General features: G+C 49.9%; 4 protein-coding genes across 4 annotated transcripts; 1 reads left to right on the top strand and 3 right to left on the bottom strand.

The window, feature by feature from the left end:
* Positions 1 to 118: 118 nt before the first annotated feature.
* I303_100867 (uncharacterized protein) lies at positions 119 to 6,864 on the bottom strand (the record flags this gene model as incomplete). The annotated part of the gene is made up of 17 exons (XM_065968215.1): positions 119 to 432; positions 496 to 793; positions 860 to 955; positions 1,018 to 1,323; positions 1,385 to 2,014; positions 2,072 to 2,214; positions 2,276 to 3,068; positions 3,122 to 3,246; positions 3,302 to 3,676; positions 3,726 to 4,355; positions 4,415 to 4,492; positions 4,580 to 5,277; positions 5,337 to 5,925; positions 5,993 to 6,248; positions 6,312 to 6,455; positions 6,517 to 6,665; positions 6,723 to 6,864. The coding sequence occupies 17 exons, from the start codon at positions 6,862 to 6,864 to the stop codon at positions 119 to 121; spliced, it is 5,766 nt and encodes a 1,921-aa protein (XP_065824287.1).
* A 759-nt stretch (positions 6,865 to 7,623) lies between these two features.
* On the top strand, positions 7,624 to 14,281 carry I303_100866 (uncharacterized protein; the record flags this gene model as incomplete). The annotated part of the gene is made up of 4 exons (XM_018404235.1): positions 7,624 to 9,457; positions 9,522 to 10,039; positions 10,105 to 10,419; positions 10,475 to 14,281. The coding sequence occupies 4 exons, from the start codon at positions 7,624 to 7,626 to the stop codon at positions 14,279 to 14,281; spliced, it is 6,474 nt and encodes a 2,157-aa protein (XP_018266889.1).
* A 417-nt stretch (positions 14,282 to 14,698) lies between these two features.
* On the bottom strand, positions 14,699 to 16,576 carry I303_100865 (uncharacterized protein; the record flags this gene model as incomplete). Its single annotated transcript, XM_018404234.1, has 3 exons — positions 14,699 to 14,810; positions 14,881 to 16,438; positions 16,501 to 16,576. 3 exons carry the CDS (start codon positions 16,574 to 16,576, stop codon positions 14,699 to 14,701), a joined length of 1,746 nt encoding a protein of 581 aa, XP_018266888.1.
* A 996-nt stretch (positions 16,577 to 17,572) lies between these two features.
* I303_100864 (uncharacterized protein) lies at positions 17,573 to 21,050 on the bottom strand (the record flags this gene model as incomplete). Its single annotated transcript, XM_018404233.1, has 3 exons — positions 17,573 to 17,918; positions 17,989 to 20,409; positions 20,554 to 21,050. 3 exons carry the CDS (start codon positions 21,048 to 21,050, stop codon positions 17,573 to 17,575), a joined length of 3,264 nt encoding a protein of 1,087 aa, XP_018266887.1.
* Positions 21,051 to 21,141: the final 91 nt, after the last annotated feature.

Here is a 21,141-nt window from a genome sequence, read left to right as displayed (position 1 = left end):
GCGATCCAGGTTGCAGATGGAACCAACGAGCGGCGAAGCCTATACTGTCCGCACATGTGCTGACAAGGCTATGAGTCAGACGAGCCAATCTCCGTCGAGGATGCATGTGATCACTTCATCACACGCCCCACTCTACCAATCTTCTCTCCTTCTTTACCCACTCGGCCACTTGAGCGCCTGCATTACCTCTTTCGGCTCTCCAGCCAATCTCGTCGACAGCACTTCGGAGCTCCGGTCGAATCTTGGCGTCCTCCAAGGCGACGTTTAAGCCTGCTTCGAAGAGATACAATATAGTTTGCGCTGATGGTTTTTGCGACTTCTGAATCTGTTCGGTCAATAATACCAACAGTGTGGACAGTGTGGTATTTTGCGGAATGAAGGAAATTCGGTACAGGATCCGAGAAAGGGTTTCGAGTCGCTCTGAATCAACATCTGTTCACCATGTCAGCTTATCGCCTGCCTTGACTCGTGAATAAAGTCTCCGAGAGGACTCACCGAATTCGAGAACCCTTCTAAAGAATATAGCAACGTGGTTGACCCAATTACCAATTGCTGTGCCCTCCTTAACTCGCTCAATCTCCGCAGGTACCATGTTGATACAAACTCTCTCCACGAGATTCAATATGATTGCTTTCTCATCTTTCTCCCAAGTCTGCGCTTTAATGCCTTTCACACTTGTTTTTCTCTGCCGTAAGGATATGTTGGTCCATTGACTGGATAGCCATACGATGAAGCCATCTCGGAGCACAAGCGAGCGAGATGCGGCTGGAATCGAGACCATGCCTTCCATCGCCTGAAGTAAAAAAAACTCGTCAGGACGACTCTAGAGCATTAAGAACCGGTACTTAAGTAGACATACCTGCAAAACAGATCGACGGAAAGCAGGATCCAGTGAAGAGCTGAATAGTGTAGCCAAAAGAGACCAGACGTTCCTCCTTCTAACGATCCGCCAGTCCTGATTGCGAAGATATCAGCTTCCTGTCAGAAAAGGCGATAATCGTCACAAGTGACACTCACAGCTTCACTTCTCACTCCCTCCTTCAAGAACCTTATCATCCATCCCCTTTCTCTTTTCCAACCGTCCGCAGAAGCGTACAACATGCTGTATAGCATCGGCGTATCGGTGGGGTCAAAGACGGGTCTTTGCAGCAAGAAGCGCGACGTGAGGGGGTAAAGGAAGTGAGAGGGATTTGCTAGTGATCGAAGGGCATGTGCGAAGAACAAGGTGGACAGTACAGGCAATCGCGTGCTGGGGCTTTCGATAGCGTGTCGAAGCAAACGGATTGTGTAAAGAAGCTGATTTCTCTCGTAGAATGGTTTTTTCTGCAACGATAACCGTATAAGCTGTATCATTACTGAATTAAGAGTCTAAAAGCGAACTTACCAGGATCAGGCTATAAGCTTTAGCAAGCGCATAACCAGCCACTGCTCTGACCTCTTTATCTCTTGAAGCCAATCCACAGACTGTCAACCCTAGTACATTGCTTCTAAGGATCTCCACCCAATCAAGACCTGTCAAATTGCCTTCGCTCATTGTATACGTCAGGAGACTCATGACGAAGACGGGATCATACAGCGATTCATCATCTCCGGACTTCTTATCGGACTGGCCAGTTCCGCGAAGTGTCCTTCTTAGCGGATAAGCTTGGCAAGTGGCGAAAACCTTCTGGGGATCCAACGAAGTCAGGGCATCGAATGCACGATTGCCCGAACCCACTATACCGCTGGCTGACCAGAACTTCAATACGCTAGAGACTGATAATTTTCTGTATCCCTCGAATAGCTGGAACATGTTCAGGACCAGTCGATCACTCTTCGATAGAGTGCCGCGGTATAGGAGGACCAGAGGTTCGATAAAGTTGGGTTGACAGGAGACATAGGTTGAAGCTGCGAAAAGGGTATGGAGAAGTGTGATATAGCCTAGGCGGGTAGAGGTTGGACAAGCAGAATCGATACATCGGTTGTAGGCAGGACTAGCGAGCAGCGCTTGAAGCTGTTGCCGTATAAAGGATGCCTGATGATCCTCAAGATTAGCGATTTCTCAAGGAGTGTCAATGCAAAAGACACTGACCTTCATCTCAACCCGTTGAGCAAGAGCAGAAGCAAGCTTGACAGATTCCTCAGTGCCTAGCCGATCTTGTATGACAGCAGTGATGACTGGTTCCGCAAGCTGAGCGTCGATCGAAGAGGCGTCGGAGATGTTAATTGATGCTTCTGAGTATTTGACATCAGTCCCCCAAATGCTCTCCGGTGTGTAGGAAAGGGTAAAACTTACCGAGACTCGTCAGTATTGCTATATCCTCAGAGGTGAGATCCCCGATTTTGGAACAGACCCTCACCACGGATCGCAAGCCGAGTCCGATCAGATGCTTGACCACTGACTGGCTGCCTTCCCCACGTTGCACGATGAGCTCCTCCAGCAGCCTCGCGACCGAGCAGCTATAATCGGTCGACTGGAGCGAGTTGACGATTTGAGATACACGCTCAGCGTCCTGCTTGAATAGCCTACCGATTATTCGTATAGCGCTCTCTTGGAGGGTCTTCGAGGATGCGGAAGATAAGACCGACATAGCCAACGGTAGGACATCCAGCTTGACTTCCGATGGTAGATCTAATAAGACCTCAATGATTTGGATGACTCGTTGATCCCTCATAATGTCTTCGTCTTTCAATAGCACTGATTGGACAGCAGCAGCGGAATCTTTCGAGGTCCCAGCAAGAACGCCGATCAAGGTAAATGCCGGATCCTCCTTGGACGCAAAAAGGTCGCGAATGATGCTCTTCTTCATTGACAGACCAGCTAAATCCTGCCGTCTATGGCGATCCATCAGAGCCGATTTCGTCAATTCTAGCACCGGCGCAATGCATTTGAGCCGTATCAGGTCTTTGAGGTGGCCGATCGCATACACGGGATCCTTGGTAGCGGTCACGATAGACGCAATGGTCTTGAAACAGGTTGGACTAAGGGTATCGGCTATGCTGTCGACACGCTTCACGAGGATCTTCAGTGCTCTGACAGCAGTCGCAGGCGGCATGGAACGGGTCCAAGGATCCAAGAGTGATAAGATCTGTTGAAGGGTTATCAGCGTTGGTATGGCAAATCGTTCCCGTGGAGACTCACATGCTCAATGCTTGGCGCCTTTTTCTCCGATTTCAGGGTGTCAACAAGATCGAGGACCAGAGACTCGCCGATGCCCACGTCACCTGAGACAGTTGCTTGCAGGTGCCGTGTCAGAGCGTTCAGCTCTAGCAGGGACGGTCAGCTTCTGCATCCCGCGAACCAAGGTCGACGACAGCTCACCTGCTCGATATTCATCCCCTTTTGCCGTCAGATATAGGTCTTTGACAAAGCTGTTCTCGAAGATAGCTATTTTTACGGCATTCGACCTATGCCTATCGAACAGCCGGCCAAGACTGATATTGAGAAGGGAGAGAGCAGTGCGCTTTGCCTCTGACGTGGCTAGAACACCTTTCTTGGGTGAAATACAGTGTAACAGGAACTTGGTCCAGCGTACAACAGAGTCCTCGCTGGCGATTTTGATGAATGATGTTGCAAACATGTCAAGAGTTTTAGGCTCTGCCCAATCTGCAGAAGACAAGGATAAACAGCTTTGCTCGAACGATCTCGCTGTCCAGTCATCCTCTTCTCGCAAACGATGACCTTCCGGATCGATGGCTGTGCGATGTATTAGCTTCCAGCCTTTCAATATTGATAGCTCACGAACCTTTAGCTTTCTTGCTAGATCTCTTGCCTTGAATAAGCGCTAAATCATCCTTCATATCCTGAATGACATCCAAAAGGCCTATTCTAGCTTGTCCAGCTCCCTTGGCTTTGTCAAGCATCTCCTCGAATCTCGCGATGATGGCGCTTAAGAATTGGAAATCTTTCGACTTGCCGGCCAATCCCAGAATGATTCGACGCATATACACTAAAACCACCCCAGCTGCTTCAGTGCTGATCAATTGCCCCATGATCTTTGCGCCGAGCTGCTCCAAGATAGCCATGAGGACTGGACTGATCATCTCCGTAGGTCTCGAATACTCGAAATAATCGGGTACAATGGCAAATGAATCTTCTAGATATCGATACGGCAATTTGATGGCACGCCTGAAACAATCGTCAAGGAATGACAGAAGGTGAATTTGTTGAGCAAGTAGCATCGGTCCAGAGTAGTTGTCCGAGGCTCTCGGGAGTGCTTCGAGCCATATTGTGAGTTCAGATGGATCGTGCTCGAACAGCAAGGTCGGTACGAGTAAGTGTTCCAGCAGGACGACTGTTTTAGCTTGAGTGACCGCTTGTCGAGTTGACAGATTAAGCAGTAGAATGTGATAGAGGTATGTATATTGCGATCCGGCTGTAAAAAATGACAAGTCAGCTTCAGCCTTGTCGAAGACGAGAATCGGTCGGGCTCACCAGCCTTATTCATCCAATTCCAATCCTTTACTTCACCCAATAATCGCAGCACGTGCAACTGACTCAGGGCCTCGAAACCTTCGACATCACCTCTAGCCTGACCGAAGCCACCACCCATGCCAGCCGTCCCCATCGTTCCCACACTCGCTACGGAACCAGAATCACTGATGACACTGCCTTCCCTAGCCTCTCTCCTCGCTCGTCTTTCTGCGCTAGCGCTGGAAGCGGACACGAGCAGTCTTCCCACGTCGAATTTCATCTCGGAAGCCAGGGACGGGATAGTCTTGTTACAAAGACTGAATATACGCAGAGCGCTCTCCGTCAACATCGCTGACTTCGAAGCAAGAGCCAGCTCGGCTTCGGTTTCAGGTTCGGAAGGGGCCATCATGGCTGCTTTCTGAGCAAAAGCAACGATGATGCTGAGTTCTGGGATGCGCTTCCTGGCTTCCATTTCTAGTTCCCGGCGGGCGCGGATCCAAGGATTCTCCTGCGAAGTGGTTGGTCCAGCTTCTATCTCCTTTTCGATTGCTAGAAATAAATCTTGTACTATCGATAATTTCTGTAGACACCGAGCCAGAGTGATGGCTGTGACATGCTGAACCAGACCATCGGTGTGTTGCAGGCCCTTCATGATATGACTCTTGGTGAAGGGCGAGGGAAGGACTGACTCGATGACTATTGAGGTTGAAGGGGGACTGGACCGGAACAAGGCGAGCGATGCGTCTGAGCTAGCGGGCGTGGCTTGCCGGAAAGTAGCGAGAGGCGGAGGGGGCAAGGATACGATTCGTCCGATGTAAGCCATTGTGGCGACCCATCGTGCATTCAATCGAGGCTCGACAGCCAGAGCAGAATGCGCCCAGTATCTGATACCCCAGATATGAGCGCATGCAGAGACCGATATGTAAGTGTCAGAACGACCTACCCAGCAACAAGCTCAGGGCAAGCCTCAAATATTTTAGTCATCCAGCTGCCAACTCGACCATCGTCATCGACTGCCTTGTTGCCGACTCTCCGAACCACATTTCCCAGGATCCTGTTGTGTAACCCCTGCTTCCAGTCATCGTTCCTGCCGGTGTTTATACCGCCTTCGTTTATCGCATCGCCATCTCCGTGACTCGGTGCCGAATTTTCGTCTGACTTTCGGCGCAAATACCATCCCTCATCTGCAAAGCATATTCCTTGACCGGGAACTGTGGTGATACCCTCCAAAAACGCTTCCGCTATATCGGATACCGTCTTCCCAGTAGTGTTTTCCACATCTTGACGCGATAGTAGCTGCCATAGGTGCTCTAATGACTTTTCATGGAACATAACAAGCGATGTTCTTCGGTTGAGACCAACCGATGGCCCTGATATAGCGTTCCAGATAGATGTGAGGATTCGGTAGATTGTCATGGGTGGATCTGCAGTCAGACCGGAATACAAGGAAGGGAGGATTGATCGAGCATGCGCCTGGAAAGCGGAAGTTGACAGCAAGGGTAGGATAGTTCGCAATATCAGATGGCGGATGTCTGATTTGGTGTGTCAGTGAATTGTTCGTCCAGATTCTCTCCGCGATCCTGAATGAGGACAGCTTACCAGGTTTGTCCAGTGGATCGCCTTCGCCATACCCTACCATACCCTCTTTATTCCTTCTTCTCATCCCCATTTGCTTGCCAATTCCCCTTACACTTCCACCTTCTACAAGCACGGACCATACTTTTAGACCGAGTCTACCGGATGTCGATGAACCGATGGATGTCGCAGTAGGGGGATCAACGGCGACTGCAGCGGCCGCAAGTAGGAAGCCGTGATATGCATCATCTCGTCTTCCAGATTGACACAGCCTATTGAGCTATATGTTACCGAGGTCGAGAGTTAGCCTCGCAATTACCTTCCAGGAGACACTCAGACTCACGTATTCATTATAGGGCTCCGTGTTTGAGACTAGCTTGTTCACCAACCCTATCACTGATGAGCGGAAGAATGGTATGGGGGTCAGGATGTTGATGATCTCAGATAACAACTCGACCGCGGCCTGTGCTTGGATCTCGGTTTTTGTCTGTTCGGGGTGTCACTGTCAGGAACGATTGATGATGTAGCTGGGAAAAAGGGGAGCATACCTGATCTCCAATCTGCCATGCCCTGAATATCTCCTCGCAAGTGGGAGAGGTGTCAAGGTAGTGCTGAATGATCACAACTGTTGGGTTGTTGATGGCCAGTGGTAAAGCCGAGTGAGTGGTGGCAATCTGTTGCCTGAATGACACGAAGGCTGATAGTAGTTTGTTCAGTCAAACACTGTCCCATGTGTAGGGCCTAGGTGACATACCTTGAGGTGAAGCTGTTGCTAAAGCATCTTTCACGGATTTCCCAGAAGCGAAAGCTTTCGTACCAGCCTTCGGCCTCGTAATCACTGGGGCAGTCGCTTCCGCCTGACCCGTGAGGTCTCTCTTCCTTTTCAGTCCCACCATCCTATGCCTTCCACGATGATGACCGGTTTCGTTGCAGGTCCTTGCGAGTTTGCTGCACCCTTTTGGACTGATATCTCAACAGCATCGCTATACCACTACACCTTGTTGCCAAAAATCCAGCTCGTACAAACGAAACCTCCACCAAGTCACGTGATGATCACCCACCTGATTGCGGCGATCTCCGTCATTGTTTTCTTGTCGTTCGTCAACGAAGGATATTTTGTTTGGTCAGCCATCTTGATTTCACAATCCCTACTCATGAAACACATCATATCGTACTACCAATGATTCTATCTGAACCTTGATCATCCATCCCATCTCATCAGGTTCATCGGTAAGGTACTTTGCTCAGTCTGAAATGATGAAATCAGGGCTATCTACATTCTTCGGTTCACAGAATAACATGTTCACCGGACCAAAGTGATGACTCTGCCATGAATCCGTTGCATACCGACTAATTTCACTGCGTAATTTTGTGAACAACAAGTGATTGGGATTGGTAGTGCGAACTGTCTACTTACCATATTTCGACGAAAGTCAAGGCTGCTTTGTGATCGGTATTTACAGTCATCAAGTTTTTCTCATTCTCACTCTCTCAATCTGTATGTTTGTATAGTTCGACATCAAGACTGTTTTCTAGGACCGACAACCGAGACCTGACCCGGTAGCTGCCCGCTAGGGGTCCATCCATCCGTTGGCTGACTACAACGGAGAAGTAGATTCAGACTATCAAGAATTCAGTCGCCTGGACCCGTCACAATGCCTCACACCATTTCGCCTAACCCTTCTTCCCAAGGCCTCGGAATCTCCTTCTCAACAATGTCCCCTCCTCCCGCTGAATCGCCTGTCCCTAGATTTACAGGTATAGTCCCTCAGTCATCACAACCCTCACCAACTCGACTACCTCCAGCAGGGCAATATGGCCGACCTCAACCATCGCCTACAAGAGCTGGACAGCCATTATGGCAGCCTGCGTTCCAGCTTCGAGCCACCCACACCAGGAATGGCAGCACCAGCGGAAAAGGCTATGCTACGTTCTCTGCGATACCTGCTCAAGCTTCTAGACCAATGGGCCCTCGAGCCTCCAATACTCAGTCCCCGAAAATCGGTGGGCCCTCTACTAGAAGTGACACCGATCATAGTCAGATACCAAGTTTAGGAATAGATCCGGAATATGCCGATGAAGGGGATGATCGTTACTCGGAAGCTGGGACTGAAGCGGCGGCTGAGATCGAGGAAGAAACGCCCAAACAATCATTACGACCCCTGCCCACGCCGTCACGAAGCGCTTCGATGGCCTCACATCTCACCACCGCCAGCAAGACAATCTCAGAAGATCTGCGGCGCAAGTTCTCCAAGAGCTCCAACGTCGGAACACTGGAAGGTGGATCGGGAAAGTATCTTCCCTTGTCTGGGGAAGACGATGTTGGGGATGAGGCGGATCATGACCAGGACGTCGGTCACACGGCTTTCATAGAGCCCTCATCGACTCAGGTCGAAGTATCGCCCATGCCTCTACCGATACCTCATCCTAGACGACCTTCTGTTGGCCGCACAATCAACTCACCTCCTTCACATTCAGCCGTAGCTTCTGGAGCCATGCAAGCTTCTCCTTCCAGACTATCTGCGGAAGCCAATCAGGCATCTTCGTCAGATCACTCATACTCGACATTTCAGACGAGACAATTCCCTTATTCACCATCAAATAATCATCCTCCTGGCTCAGCGACCACCTACTCAGATCCCACCAATAGCAATTCCTATGCTTACCAGCAATATCAACCTAGACCTCAGCAATTCCCTCTGGCTCAGAATCACCGAATGGCAAGATCAAGATCTCAGCCTCAATACCTCTACGGTGTGCCCGAATTGGAATCCAATGTCCCTGGACCATCACAGCCCACGAGCAGACCTGAGCCCATCAAGAGGTCATCTGAGATCTCCGCCGGCATACACTCCAAAAACGCTGTTCTGCTCTCAGCGGAGAACGGGGGAATGATGTTAGCTTTCTCACCTACAGGCGACGGGACATTTAGGCCTGGAGAGTTGATTTGCGGATCGGGTACAGGCATATTGGCTTCAGCTCAGAGTCCACCGTCCGTGGGAAGCAATCAAGATGAACTGAGAGCTAGACCTTGGAGCGAGAGCTCTATGTCGCACGATCACGATAATGCCCTAGGCCGCAAGCCTACAATGCTGGGACGAAGAGGCCGGAGTCTGTCAGATGGGGCTCAATTGTTGGCAAGGCAAGGTACCCTGCTGCATCCTCAATCTTCGAAACAACGTTCTTCAGCAGAGTTGAATGTACTCCTCGGCGGGCCGAAATCTAGAAGATTATCCTCGAATAAGCTGTTACCCCCTCCACCGACCGAAGAAGTTCAAGATGACGGCGCATGGCAGAAGGACAATAAGGTCAGGCTTGAAGCTAGCAAGAAGGGCAAAGCTAGAGTGGAAGTTGACGTTGTCCTAGAAAGGGAGTGTGTGGTCGAAGGTGGTGAAGTCAGAGGAAGGATGGAAGTCAGGATCTCTGGGGGCAAACGCGGAGAGGGCCTAAGAGTCGGGGCTGGTAAGGTCAGAGTAGTCGGGTTCGAAGGTAAGCTCTTGCCATCTGGCGGGTACATCAATTACTCTGCTGACAGAATTTCCACATTCTTCAGAGCTTTCCGGCACTACCCGGCATATCTTCTATCATCAACCTCATCCCCTGCCCGTATTCGACCCATCCATCCAGCATAATTTGTCGTCATCGCTTTTCGCCTCGGGTCCCGATTCTGATGGATACCGATTGGCGGCAGAGGGTACACATAATATTCCTTTCCGAATGCGGTTACCCCTTGGCGGCGGCGCGAAGGGCACTTATACGTCCCAAAATGGTAAAGGACCTTGTGTCCGTTATGTCGTTGTTGGATCAGTCAAGATACACATTCCTTCTACGGGAAAGCGTTCGATCGCCCACTTCTATCGATCGATTGTGGTTCTGCCATATTTGAACCCTAGTGTAGTCCTGGCTCCCAGCTCAGAGCCTGTTGAAGGGTACACGGAGCGCGGCTTGGGGTGGAATTTGACGGGCGAGAAAGGGAGAGTCGAACTTCGCGTCAGTCTAGGAAGGCGAGTTTGGGTCAGTGGTCAGAGGTTGTGGTGTGAAGTTGCCATTAGGAACGACAGTAATCGAAAGGTGAGTCGCAGCAGTCTCTTTGGTCCACTCAATCGATCATGTGTCTAACTGTGTTCGTATGACAGATAAAAACACTCAACCTGGCATTGCTGCAAACGATACAAGTGTTCAATCCCCAGCCGCTCTTGGACACAGCGAATCTACCTTCGAGAATTATCGGGAAACGGAAATCCCTTTCCAACTGTATGGGAACGGACAATAATCCCTCGACACCTGATCTCGATGCTTGTCAGACAACCACTCAAAGGCGTAAAATCAGCGAAGAAATGATAGAAGCCGATTTTATCAGTCACGGGGCTGGGCGAGTGACCGGCAAAGGTTGGTGGACCGGTGTGGACTCTGGCGAGAGTGGACACTGGGACTTGAGTCTGCAGATTCCTGTGAGTTCGCAAGGGAAGACCAGCTGCGGAGTGTCACTGATACATACAGCTATAGCCTGGCATGTTATCCATCAGGCGTACTAGGCTTATTGAGGTCCAATATACGCTACGAGTCACTGTCAACGGCAGCATCTACGTCGACGTGCCTGTCCAGTTAATCAATTTCCTGTCCATCGATCCACCTCCGATGCCACGAGATGGTCCAGGGCTACTGAACCCGCCCGTCTCGAACAAACAATCTATAGGGCACGATCGAGACCAAAAGCTACAAGTGACCATCAAAGAATCAGGAGGCGTATACCAGCAGCCGGGCCCTGTTCACTCGCGTCCAGGGGCTATCCGGAGCGACTCCGACTTCAGTCTCGACAGCGTTGTTGGTGCCGCTCGTGCTAGTTCCACCACTCTACACATCGATGCTCTTTTACAGGCCGGCAGGCTGAAAGCCGAAGCGGAAGCCATGGGTCACTTGCCTCCCGCTTTGATCGGTATGGGTATGCAGAATCGAACGGGTAAATCGAGTTCTTCTAGACCACTGAGTCTGGGATCGAGTTATAGCATATCACAAAGGGATCATAACACTTTAAGTCATATTCGAACGAAATCAAATCCCATGTTACGTCCAAAAGGGGCACGAGCGATTTCATACGGCTCAGCAACCGTCCAGACTGATTCGCAATCCATTTTCTCGGCCAATGAAACCGAAGAGAACGAGACGAGCGAAGAGGATAAAATCAAGGTGGCGGCAAGGCGTGCGCTGGGCAGACAGAAATCTCTGGCAATGATAAACCTCGAGTTGGACATAGAAAAACAACAATACTTGCAGCACGAGGAACCACTTAGTCCGGGACGACAACCTGATACGCCTCTGCAAGGTGAATATAGACCCTGTCATACCCCTAGCGAGGAGGTTTACGAGATGGTCGGAAGTACTCCAGAAGAAGGCTCTCCTGAGAGGGCCTCTGACCATCTTCCGGTCGAGTTGGATTTAGAATCTCCGGTAGAGGAGACTCAACCCCGAACACTTAGGGTCGTTAACATTGATGAGGATGCTGAAGATGAGGATGTCGAAAGCGGTCCTGCGCGATCGGATCGAGAACCTGAACTGGCCGAAGCGACCCAAGCTGCCCGTTCTCCAATCGAAAAATTGCAAGGAAAATTAGAGAATCTGGATCACGACGATCGAGATGCGGAAGACTCGAACACTTTGGACCTGGACGTAGGGGACGAGACAATCCTGGCTGATATGGTGCCGGAAGAAAGACAAGAGCTGAAAGAAGTGATGTCTCAGCAAGGCCACGATCCGGACCACATTCCGATAGTCTCGAATTCGTATGATTACGGTGAAGACAACGAGTACGAACCGGAAACGGAAGTCAATGAGGATGACCAGGAACAAGAACAGCTGATTTCGCCAGTGACACCGAAATCACCAATTCGGACGCAAATGACAACGTCGACCTCGTTAGGGCGATTGCCATTCCTTTCTTCGGCACATGACGCTGGACGAGAGGCGCACATCGCAGCGACTCGTACAATGTATGGCAGCATTGCGGCTGACAGCGCCGTCAGTGGTATTAGCGAGCAAGAATCAGAAGTCGGTCAAGTTCTCGAAGCTGTCAAGAGAAACGTGTCGATCAAGGTTCCTTCAAAGTTACTGCCAATGAGTCCCACAGTTGGAAAGGAAACTCATGAGCCCGATTTATGTGATGATGAACCAGAATTGAGGCCAGCAGAAAAGGGCATCAACGAGGGAACGGCCTCGCCGACTGGAACGCCCAGATCCACAAGTATCAGTCACTCGCTGTTGGCTGACGCAAGACGGAACTCGCAATTAGACAATGGCAGGACGGGATCTCCTTCAAATCCGAGAATGAATGGCAAAGCCCCTGCAATGGTACCCTCAGCAAGCAGTATGACATTGCGAAGAGAATCCTCAAATATGGGTACAACGGGACATCAATCGCCTTCTTCCACCTTGAGAAGGGAAAGCACCGCTTCACCCAAACCTGGCAGTGCGAGGGTCATCCACAAGAAGAGCTCATTCACATTCGCTACTCCGGGTTCACCGCTCAAAGTCAAATCGCAAAGTTCAGGTCCGCTCTCCATGGCGCACAGCCCAGTGAAAGGTCCCCTATCTCCAGGTCTTAGCCCCAAGAGCCTTTCTGTACCCAAGGTCAGCGAAATGAGCAGGGCACCTTCTCTGAATAGTCGACTGAGAAATCTCGTCGTACCTTCCGACTCATCGGGATCGGGATCGGGCGAGAACGAGCACGAGAATGGAGGACGATCTGATCGAACACAAAGTCCGACTCGCTCACCGGATCTGGAGAGTGGAGACGAAGGTGGTATACCGGGCTTAGCACCTTCCGTGGCGTCGGACTCGGCATCTTCGGAAGGCCATCAGCTAGATTCGCCGATTAGCATGAACGCTCTGCCCCAGCCCATGATACAGTATCCGTCAATATCTCCGAATCTCGCGTCCATGCCCGTCAAGAGGCTGCCGCACGCACCCGGGGGAATATACCAGCCTTTCTTGATGGAAGATCCGTATGGGCAGAAGCAAATGATCAGCAATCCGGAATGGAGATCGTCTGATTACCTCGAGTCAAGCCAACAGGTATACAATGTTCAATCTCAGCGACTTCCCATTCAGGAAGATCGACAAGACAGCCTGCGTATCCCGATGGAAGAGTTATCCATGTCAGGGCATGGGCATCTATCCACACCTTCTTCGCCGACATCATCGTGTCATTCCATCTTGCCATCCGTGAAGAACAAGATCCTTCAGATGGAGAGCCGTGAAGAAGCCCTGAGGAAGTTTAGCGTATCTGGGTCGGTAGCGGGTTCAGGGTCAGTTCCGCAGAGTAGACAAGGAAGCTTTGCCGATGGACCACCCTCGATATCCGCTATTCAAAGTCGTCAGCACAGTCTAGTTGGAAGTCAGATCAGCCGACAGCCCAGTCTTTTGGGTAAGCAGATCAGTAGACAGCCGAGTCTACTCGGTAATGGGAGCAGAAGACCCAGTGTAAACGCAATAGCCAACCAGAGTCGCCAACCTTCTATCCCGACTACCAAGACATCCAACCCTATCTCGCCAATTCAGAGGAAGAGCTATACCACCGCTTTAGCGCCAAGACCCAAGAGAAGCACTTCCGACGATTCGTATTATTCCCATTCCCAACATAACGATGATCTCGTCGATCAGACGCCGATTGGGTACAGATACGATGTACCGATGAACAGCACTCGAGTTAGTACCGAGCAGCGAGCATATAAGATAGGTCAAGGAATAGGTCATACGACGTTCATCAATCGAAAATCTTATGCTTTTTCGCCCAAAGACCAAACACTCTTCCAAGGTTCTAGCGTGATCGGTGAACCGCAAGAAGGGTACGCAGCCTATCAATCAGAAAGCGTCAATTCCAGAATATCGACCCAATCCAACTCGAATTCTGGTGTCGGCGTCAAAGCTACGGTCGGATCCCTCAGTAAGCCTGCACCCAAGTTGGATCCATTCGGTTTAGGGTTCGGTTCAGGCTCGATTATTACCTCTCCCACTTCTACTTCTGATTCAGTTCAACGAAACGAGAGTGTTCGATCGAATTCAAGTAATATAACGGAATACGATTCTGCCTTTATGGGAAACTCTCCGAGGAGGAACTATACATCTGAGTTTGTTCGAGGAGGAGAAGGACAAGCAAAAGTACAAGAACAAGGTAGAACCGTCAAACCCAAGTCGTCTGGCTACTGGGATAGTGGCGAAGGTCATGGGTTGAAAGCCTTCAGTGACACAGTCAGTCCTCGAGCAATGAGAGTGAGCGTAAGCGAAGGAGAGAGCAGTGAGAGTGAGGGTTTATTGTGATCTACATTTCAAGGGTTCTGTAATTTATCACGACGGACAATCAATAAAATGTAAATTGATCAATCATATTTGTATAATCTGTTGCTGTAAACTAGGATGTAACCTTTTATAATCTTGTAACATTTGGCTTTTGCTCTGACATACTGCATGATCCGCATTCCCGTCCCCATTGTATTCCCATGCATTGCTCGCACATGCAGAATTCCTATTCTTACCATCCGTGATCAGGAAGTGTCAGCGCAGTGCCCATGCGACAGCGGTGATGACCCACGACCTTCACGTCGACATATCACACAAGTGACATATCAAGCAGGGTAGAGCACCAATACTGTACTGTACATACCTGTCAATCCCACAAGAGCAATGGTATAGATACAATAACCAACTACAGTAGACAGACTCGCACGTAATCTCGTATCAAACATTCTTCTTTCCTCTTCTCTTGATCTTCTTAGCATTCTTCACCGCGGCCAACTCCACCCATTTATCCAGCTTGTCCGCTCCCAAGCCATATCTAAGGAGAGTTTCACTGTATCATCACAATTTAGCGGTCTCCTTCCAACGGCAACATTCAGGCGAGAACGCAATTTCGAACTCACCTGTCAAATTGCATCAACGCCGCCAGTCCAAAGGCATCCCAAATGGCTCCGACTCGACCGTCTTCTCCCCGCATGAACCAGCCCATCTTGCCCCTCTTCGCCGAGGGGAGGTGCAACCAAACTGCTAATCTCTGTTCCTCGTATCGATCTTGTAATCGGAAAATCGTCCTTAAAGGACAAGGGTGTAATAGTTCTTCGGTCTCTTCAGGTTCACTCTCCGTTTCACTCGAAAACGAATCTTCGCTCTCGTCATCGCTTGTAGACGCCTCGTCAGGATCATCGACATGAGTCGGAGATCGCGAAGTCCTTGTCGATCGTTTTTCATCTTCAGAGCTGATCACCCCCGACTGACCCAGCCAATCCAAGGCTTCCACTTGTGAAGATAAGACTTCACCCCTGCCTTTATCTAATAATTGCTTTGCCGATTCCAAACACTGTACTAAGCTCTTCTCCGCTTGATCCTCCCACTTGATCCCGCTGTCATCATGTCGATTTTTCCCATATTTCGAAGCGCTCTGAGCTGAGAGTAGAAACTCATCGAATGGCAAATCGCTTTCCCCACTCAGTCTAGGCTTGATGTCCACCTCATCGGAATCTTCTAATACCGAAACTCCTGCATTAGTCTGTCTCGTCTCGAACGCATCGCGATTCCCTTCATCCTCTTCGATCTCGTCCTCAGCATCCTCCTCCTGGACCTTGTTCATTGCCCGTCGCTTGACCTCATCGATTTGTTTAGTAGTCATACTAAGCAACAGATCACATCTCATGATTTGCACTTCCATTTCGATCCTGCGCGGTCGTCTTGCATCTTCCTCACGCATCATCTTGTTCTTGGCCATGATAGGTCCCGCCAGAGACTGAATGTTCTGGATGCCTTCCAAGTATACGTTTAAGAGACTAACAATGTACGAAGTCTCGTGCTCTATCGTTGACTCAGGGAACGATGCCACCACCGGTGAATGCATGGGTGGCTTCAGCTTGGAATGCGCGATGGGTCGGGTTGGCTGAGATTGTAGATCGGCGATCAGGCGTGGAGGGTGAGCAAGAAGGGGTGATAAGTAATTGTACTGTGTCGCTGTCGGAGTGAATATCGATCCGAGTAAATGTTTATCCAGGCCGTTGTCCGGCGGGTCCAAATCAAGTGAGTACACGATGAAGAACCCAAGTATACATTGCGGTAATGCCGCCTTGAAATCCGTCTGCTCTTTACTCTGGACGAAGTCTGTGGAGGGGTCGATAGCCCATAGACAGCTCGAAATGAGATAAATCCCAGCCAGATATGCCTGACATAGCTTGTGTATGCCTTCTTGGACCTGTGTCTCACTTTGAGCGACTTCCTGAGATATCACAAAGTCCTTGAAACGGGTGGCGAATTCCTTAAGACCTTCCAGGTTCTTGATGAGTTCATGTGTCAACGGGACTGCATTTGGCTGGAGACTGGAAGCTTGAGCCAGTAATGGCTCTATCAGGCTGTTCGGGGGGATTGCGGCTGAGGGCGAGGATGAGCCGAACAAGGATGAGATGGAGAATCTGGAGAACGGCCGAAGGAGTGTGTTTGCTGCGAACGTGGAATTGCTCAGAAGCCAGAAGCCAATCAAGTAGCAATATGGGTTCACTCACTCTGCTTGCCGAATAGCCCCTCGAAAATGGGTAGAGTCCGCATTTGCTCCTTTGCTCCTTTATCGAGGCCTGACATCATCAAGAGCACGGCTTGGGCTTCCGGCTCAGGGGCCAGGAGGTGTATAGATACGTACGGCGGCGCGATCGGTAAGCCTATACGGCAAAGGGGGTATCGTAATGGGCTGCGCTGCTTCGCCAATGGGCTCAGACGCGAAGGAGGTAGATCGAGTTGACCGCAGCTAATCTGCTCAAATTCAAAGTCAATGATGTTCAGTTTGCAGATGCTGTGAGTGAATCGTTGTATCTGGGTAGAGCGGAGTAGACATTGATGCTTATTGTACTTGGTCTGATGATGGTCCGTGCATGATGTATCAGGTGTCTAGACCCAAAGGAGGGTCTGTGTGTTTTTGATCTCAGGGACGATCAGTAACAAAGTAGCGACAGTGCACACCAACGTCAATTCAGCCGTCAAGAGTCAGTCAGGTCAGACCACGATGAGATTTTGATGGACGTCGGTGGGATATAGAGAGTCAAGATGAGCTGTGAGTCGAGTCCGAAAGATTTGATACAGTCTTATTGGGTTTCAATGACTTCCATCATTCATGCTTATCGCCAAGTCAACTAACTACAAATCAACGCAATTTTTAGATTCCGTTGGGACGTCATTACACGAAACTAACTTCAGATCGCAAGTCGGGTATTTCGAGTACGAGAAACTGCAAACTTGTAATTCACTTTTGGAGTCTAGATGTGTACATGAGATGACATACATGGCATAACATGATATGCAAAGATCCAGAGATAGTTTGAAACAAAGATAGGACCGGAAGCCAAAAGCAATGATAAGAAAGTTACAAACAGATGATCAACCTCGAACAAGGCGAAAATGAAACAGATAGTATACTACAGATAGCTATTATGCAATTACTCCATCATCGGACGGAAAAAAAAATGGACTGAAGATTATAAGCTGAAAGGATAACAGAACGTGTAGATGGGAAGCAATGCGCAAATTATAAGTGTACGATGTTCAAGTAGATTTGGAAGGCAAAGCAGTGATACAGCCGTGCCATTAAGCCATCACAGGTGGAGACATATGACCGCCAACGTGAATTCTACCACTCGGCGATACATGGACGTTCAATGCTTTTTCCACACTATCGAGATCTTCTCGCGTTGTTGGCGTGCTCGAGTAAGTCGAATAGTACGAGCTACTTGTCGTCGAAGAAGGTGTATCTTGAGCATTCCCAGATCCGATCGGTCGACCTTGTGGAGTGTTCGCTAGTGCTCTTGGAGTGACCACGCCGGAGGTCTCAATCGGTGAAAAGTAGTTGTCAAGGGATGAAGCGGAATGAGATCGTCGTTCAGGAGTCAAGGCATGATTGCCATTACCATTACCGTTTCCACCCCAACAGAACCTGAATGAACCAGATAGAGTAAGCATCGGTCACTCAGGATCTCAGCACAAATGGCACAGGGTATACTTACTGTTCAATGAAACTGCTATAGCTGCTCAAACTGTTGACATCATCGCTCGAATCGGCTGATCTAGCTGTCGGGCTCCATTTGGCCAAAGACAGATCAGGTGGTGATCTAGGCGACTCGGACGGTGTGTCGGTCGCATTAGATTCAGTCGATGATGAAGGGATCAGCTGTGGTGGCGAGACATTGGGACTGACTTCCACAGAATCATCACCAATCGTAAACCTTGGCGTATACGTCGACTGTCGTTTGAACGAATGTGAAGGGCGTTGCGGTGAAGGCGGTTTGGGCGGCGGTACAGTGTATGTAGGAACGAAAGTCTTGGGCTGGCTTTGCGTTGGCGTGGGGGTCGAATCCTTTTCCTCCAATGCAGGGGGCGAGGGCCCTTGAACTTTCAGATCAGGTACTGGCGCTGACATGGGCATAGTTGCTGACGTCGTGCTTGTTGGAGAGAAAAAGTAATCATTCGTGCTCAATGTGGCTTGATTGAATTTAGGTGAATAAAACTCCATAGCAGCATGACCGTTACTTCTCGTCGAGCCCGTATTGCTTGTCGAGCTTCCGTTGCTATAGCTGAGGAGACCCGTCTTCACATCTGGCAATTCCCCTGGACGACCTAAGGGGGAATTTGATCCTCTTCTCGCTGTCGTTTTCAGCGACGCACCAAAATCGTATCGGGCAGCTAAGGCGGGTCCAGCAGCAGGAAGGTCTGAAGTTTTCGTATCGATAGATGCAAATCCTCTCTTTGGCGAGCCGGAAGGTGATGATCGATCGGAACCTTTTCTGCCGAAATCGAAACTAAAATGTCTTGTCGAGTTTGGCGATACAGGTATTCTATCAGGTTCATCCGCTGTCAACCTGTCCAACTTGGCTCTCAGATCCGCTAATCTGTCATCATTACTGGCTCCAGACACAGACCACTGTGATGTTCGCCCTCCGACGGCTTTACCCATACCAGGCTGCAAGCTGATACTATTCCTAGCTGCTCTGATACCTGGACCGACGACTTGACGAGCGACCTTCTGGAAGAGGACTTGGTAATTCTGCCCACCGTTCGAGTCCCAGATTTCCCGTCCATCGGCATTGTACCTGATAGCCATGAACAAAGTCTTCTCTTCTATCTTCGCTAAGATATCGTTCAGTTTGATGCTAAACGTGAACCTATCGTATTTCCCGCCTTTGATGGATTCTTTGTACGTCGCAGTCACCTCGGAAGTGGTCTGCCACCAGTCAAAGGTAAAACGAATTGCTACCCATTTCTGGAAAGAGATATTTGCGCATACGACTACCCCCTTGAGAGCTTTTCGGTCTTCCTCCAAGAAGAGGGACTCGAGGTAAAGCTCAGAATCAGGAGGGTGAGAAGTAGGGAAATTAGGCAAAGAAACAGTCAAGACTTTCTTTACTTCTCTTTCTTCATCTGTCGAAGATGGGAATGGGAATTCGTCGCCTTCCGAAGTCGTATCCGCCGTTGGAGATCCATCTCGAGACACTACTTGAGGTTTCTGATCATGCAGGAAAAGCTTGACTCGCTCCAGCTGAGCATCGAAGTGTACATACTTCGGACAGCTCGGTGTAGAGGGACAAGATTTAGATTCGAAACGCGGCGATTGCGACAACGTTTCCCTATCATGTATCGGTGTACCATTAGGTAAGAGTGGACCGCCGTATTTCAACGCGGATTTCAGGATTTCGCCAGACTTCTTCCGTATCAACCGTGAAGTGTAGGGTGACGGGATCGTTGCGCTTTGAATTTCCTGCGGTTGAGGCAGGGGAACAATTCCATCGAAATTCAATTTGAGGCCGTTCTCTCTTCTTCGCGGTGGAATGTGATGTATGGTATGCATTAACGCAGCTTCTGATCGTGCTCGTACAGGATGTCGTCTAGGCATGAAGTTCGTGGGTGATGAGGTATTTGAAGGACCGGGATTGCCGGTCTCTGATGCAGTGGAAGTGTGATAGTCGAAGCGTTTGGAAGGGATAGGTGGGGTACGATCAGGAGAATTAGCAGCTGAGCTAGCGGCTGAACTGCTTGCACTGGCATTTGCGCCATCGACCATCTCAGTAAAACCGAACAATCGCGGTCTTCTACCTCGTTTCGCAGAGAGCTGGAGTGAATCCGTCGTCATCGCTATCGTCTTCTTTGGAGGTGATCGAACTTCTGGTAGCGTCTGAAGAGGGATCGTCGCAGCGATGGGTGAAGTCACTACGGGTAAGGTTTTGGTCGATATTGCCGGGCTTGCGGCCGGGGAGACCTCCCTGGAACCGCTAGGCGACGCGCTCGACCGTGATTCTGCTGTCTTTGTTGGGAAAGACGAGGGCGTGATGAAAGCAGATAACGATGATGTGGGAGCTTGTTCTGATGTTGGAGAGACTATTCTCTCCGGCGTGGGCGGTGATACGAATATCGAAGAGATGTGTTCGGTGGATCTATTCCAGTGACGTCAGCTTGGTTCTTTCTTGTTGTGAACGCATTGATCTTCTTGCTCCCTAGCTTGAAATGTTCCTGACGCCATCAATCCAAAGGATGGCATGATCTCATTTTCGGATGAGAGCGAAAGAAAACACACTCACTTCTGTTTCCTCATAGCCCAATGTATGCCATTCATCGACGGCTGCGGTTTCTCCCCGCCGACCAATGATTCCACACTATCTTCTTCCATCGCGTTGGGTGTCGATACGAGCGGAGTCGAGGCTGAGTAAGGCATACGATCCCAGACCGAAGACGAGGGATCTAATGCGAGGACTCGATTCCCGCCCAACGTAGCTAAGAGCGAAGATGGAGATGCCAGGCGCAGACCAGATGCGTGAGGTAGATGATGCTGTGTATCGAGAAAAAGTGGGATAGGTACCGAGACGAGAGGTACTACCGGTGTCGGTGATTTATCAATCACTAGGTACGTATCCGCTTTGTCAGGTAACGTGGCTAGATCCTCGATAACAGGTGAAGGGGGAGGTGTAGGATAAAACGCTTCTGCCTGTATATTGGTCGACGTAGTGGGCTTGTCGTGTTGATGTTGAGACGTAACCGGAACGCAACTGTCGACTGTCGCAAATGCAGAATTAGTCATGTGGACCAGTGAGCTAGTGTATATGATACGTTTGTTGAGAGGAACGAAGGGAAGGCAAAGGCAAAGTCGATGACTGGGCTGAATCGAAATG

The sequence above is a fragment of the Kwoniella dejecticola genome, chromosome 1 (genome assembly GCF_000512565.2).
Source record: "Kwoniella dejecticola CBS 10117 chromosome 1, complete sequence".
Lineage (NCBI taxonomy): Eukaryota > Fungi > Basidiomycota > Tremellomycetes > Tremellales > Cryptococcaceae > Kwoniella > Kwoniella dejecticola.
Note: the sequence above shows the minus strand (reverse complement) of the source record. Positions and strands in the feature narration are given on the sequence as shown.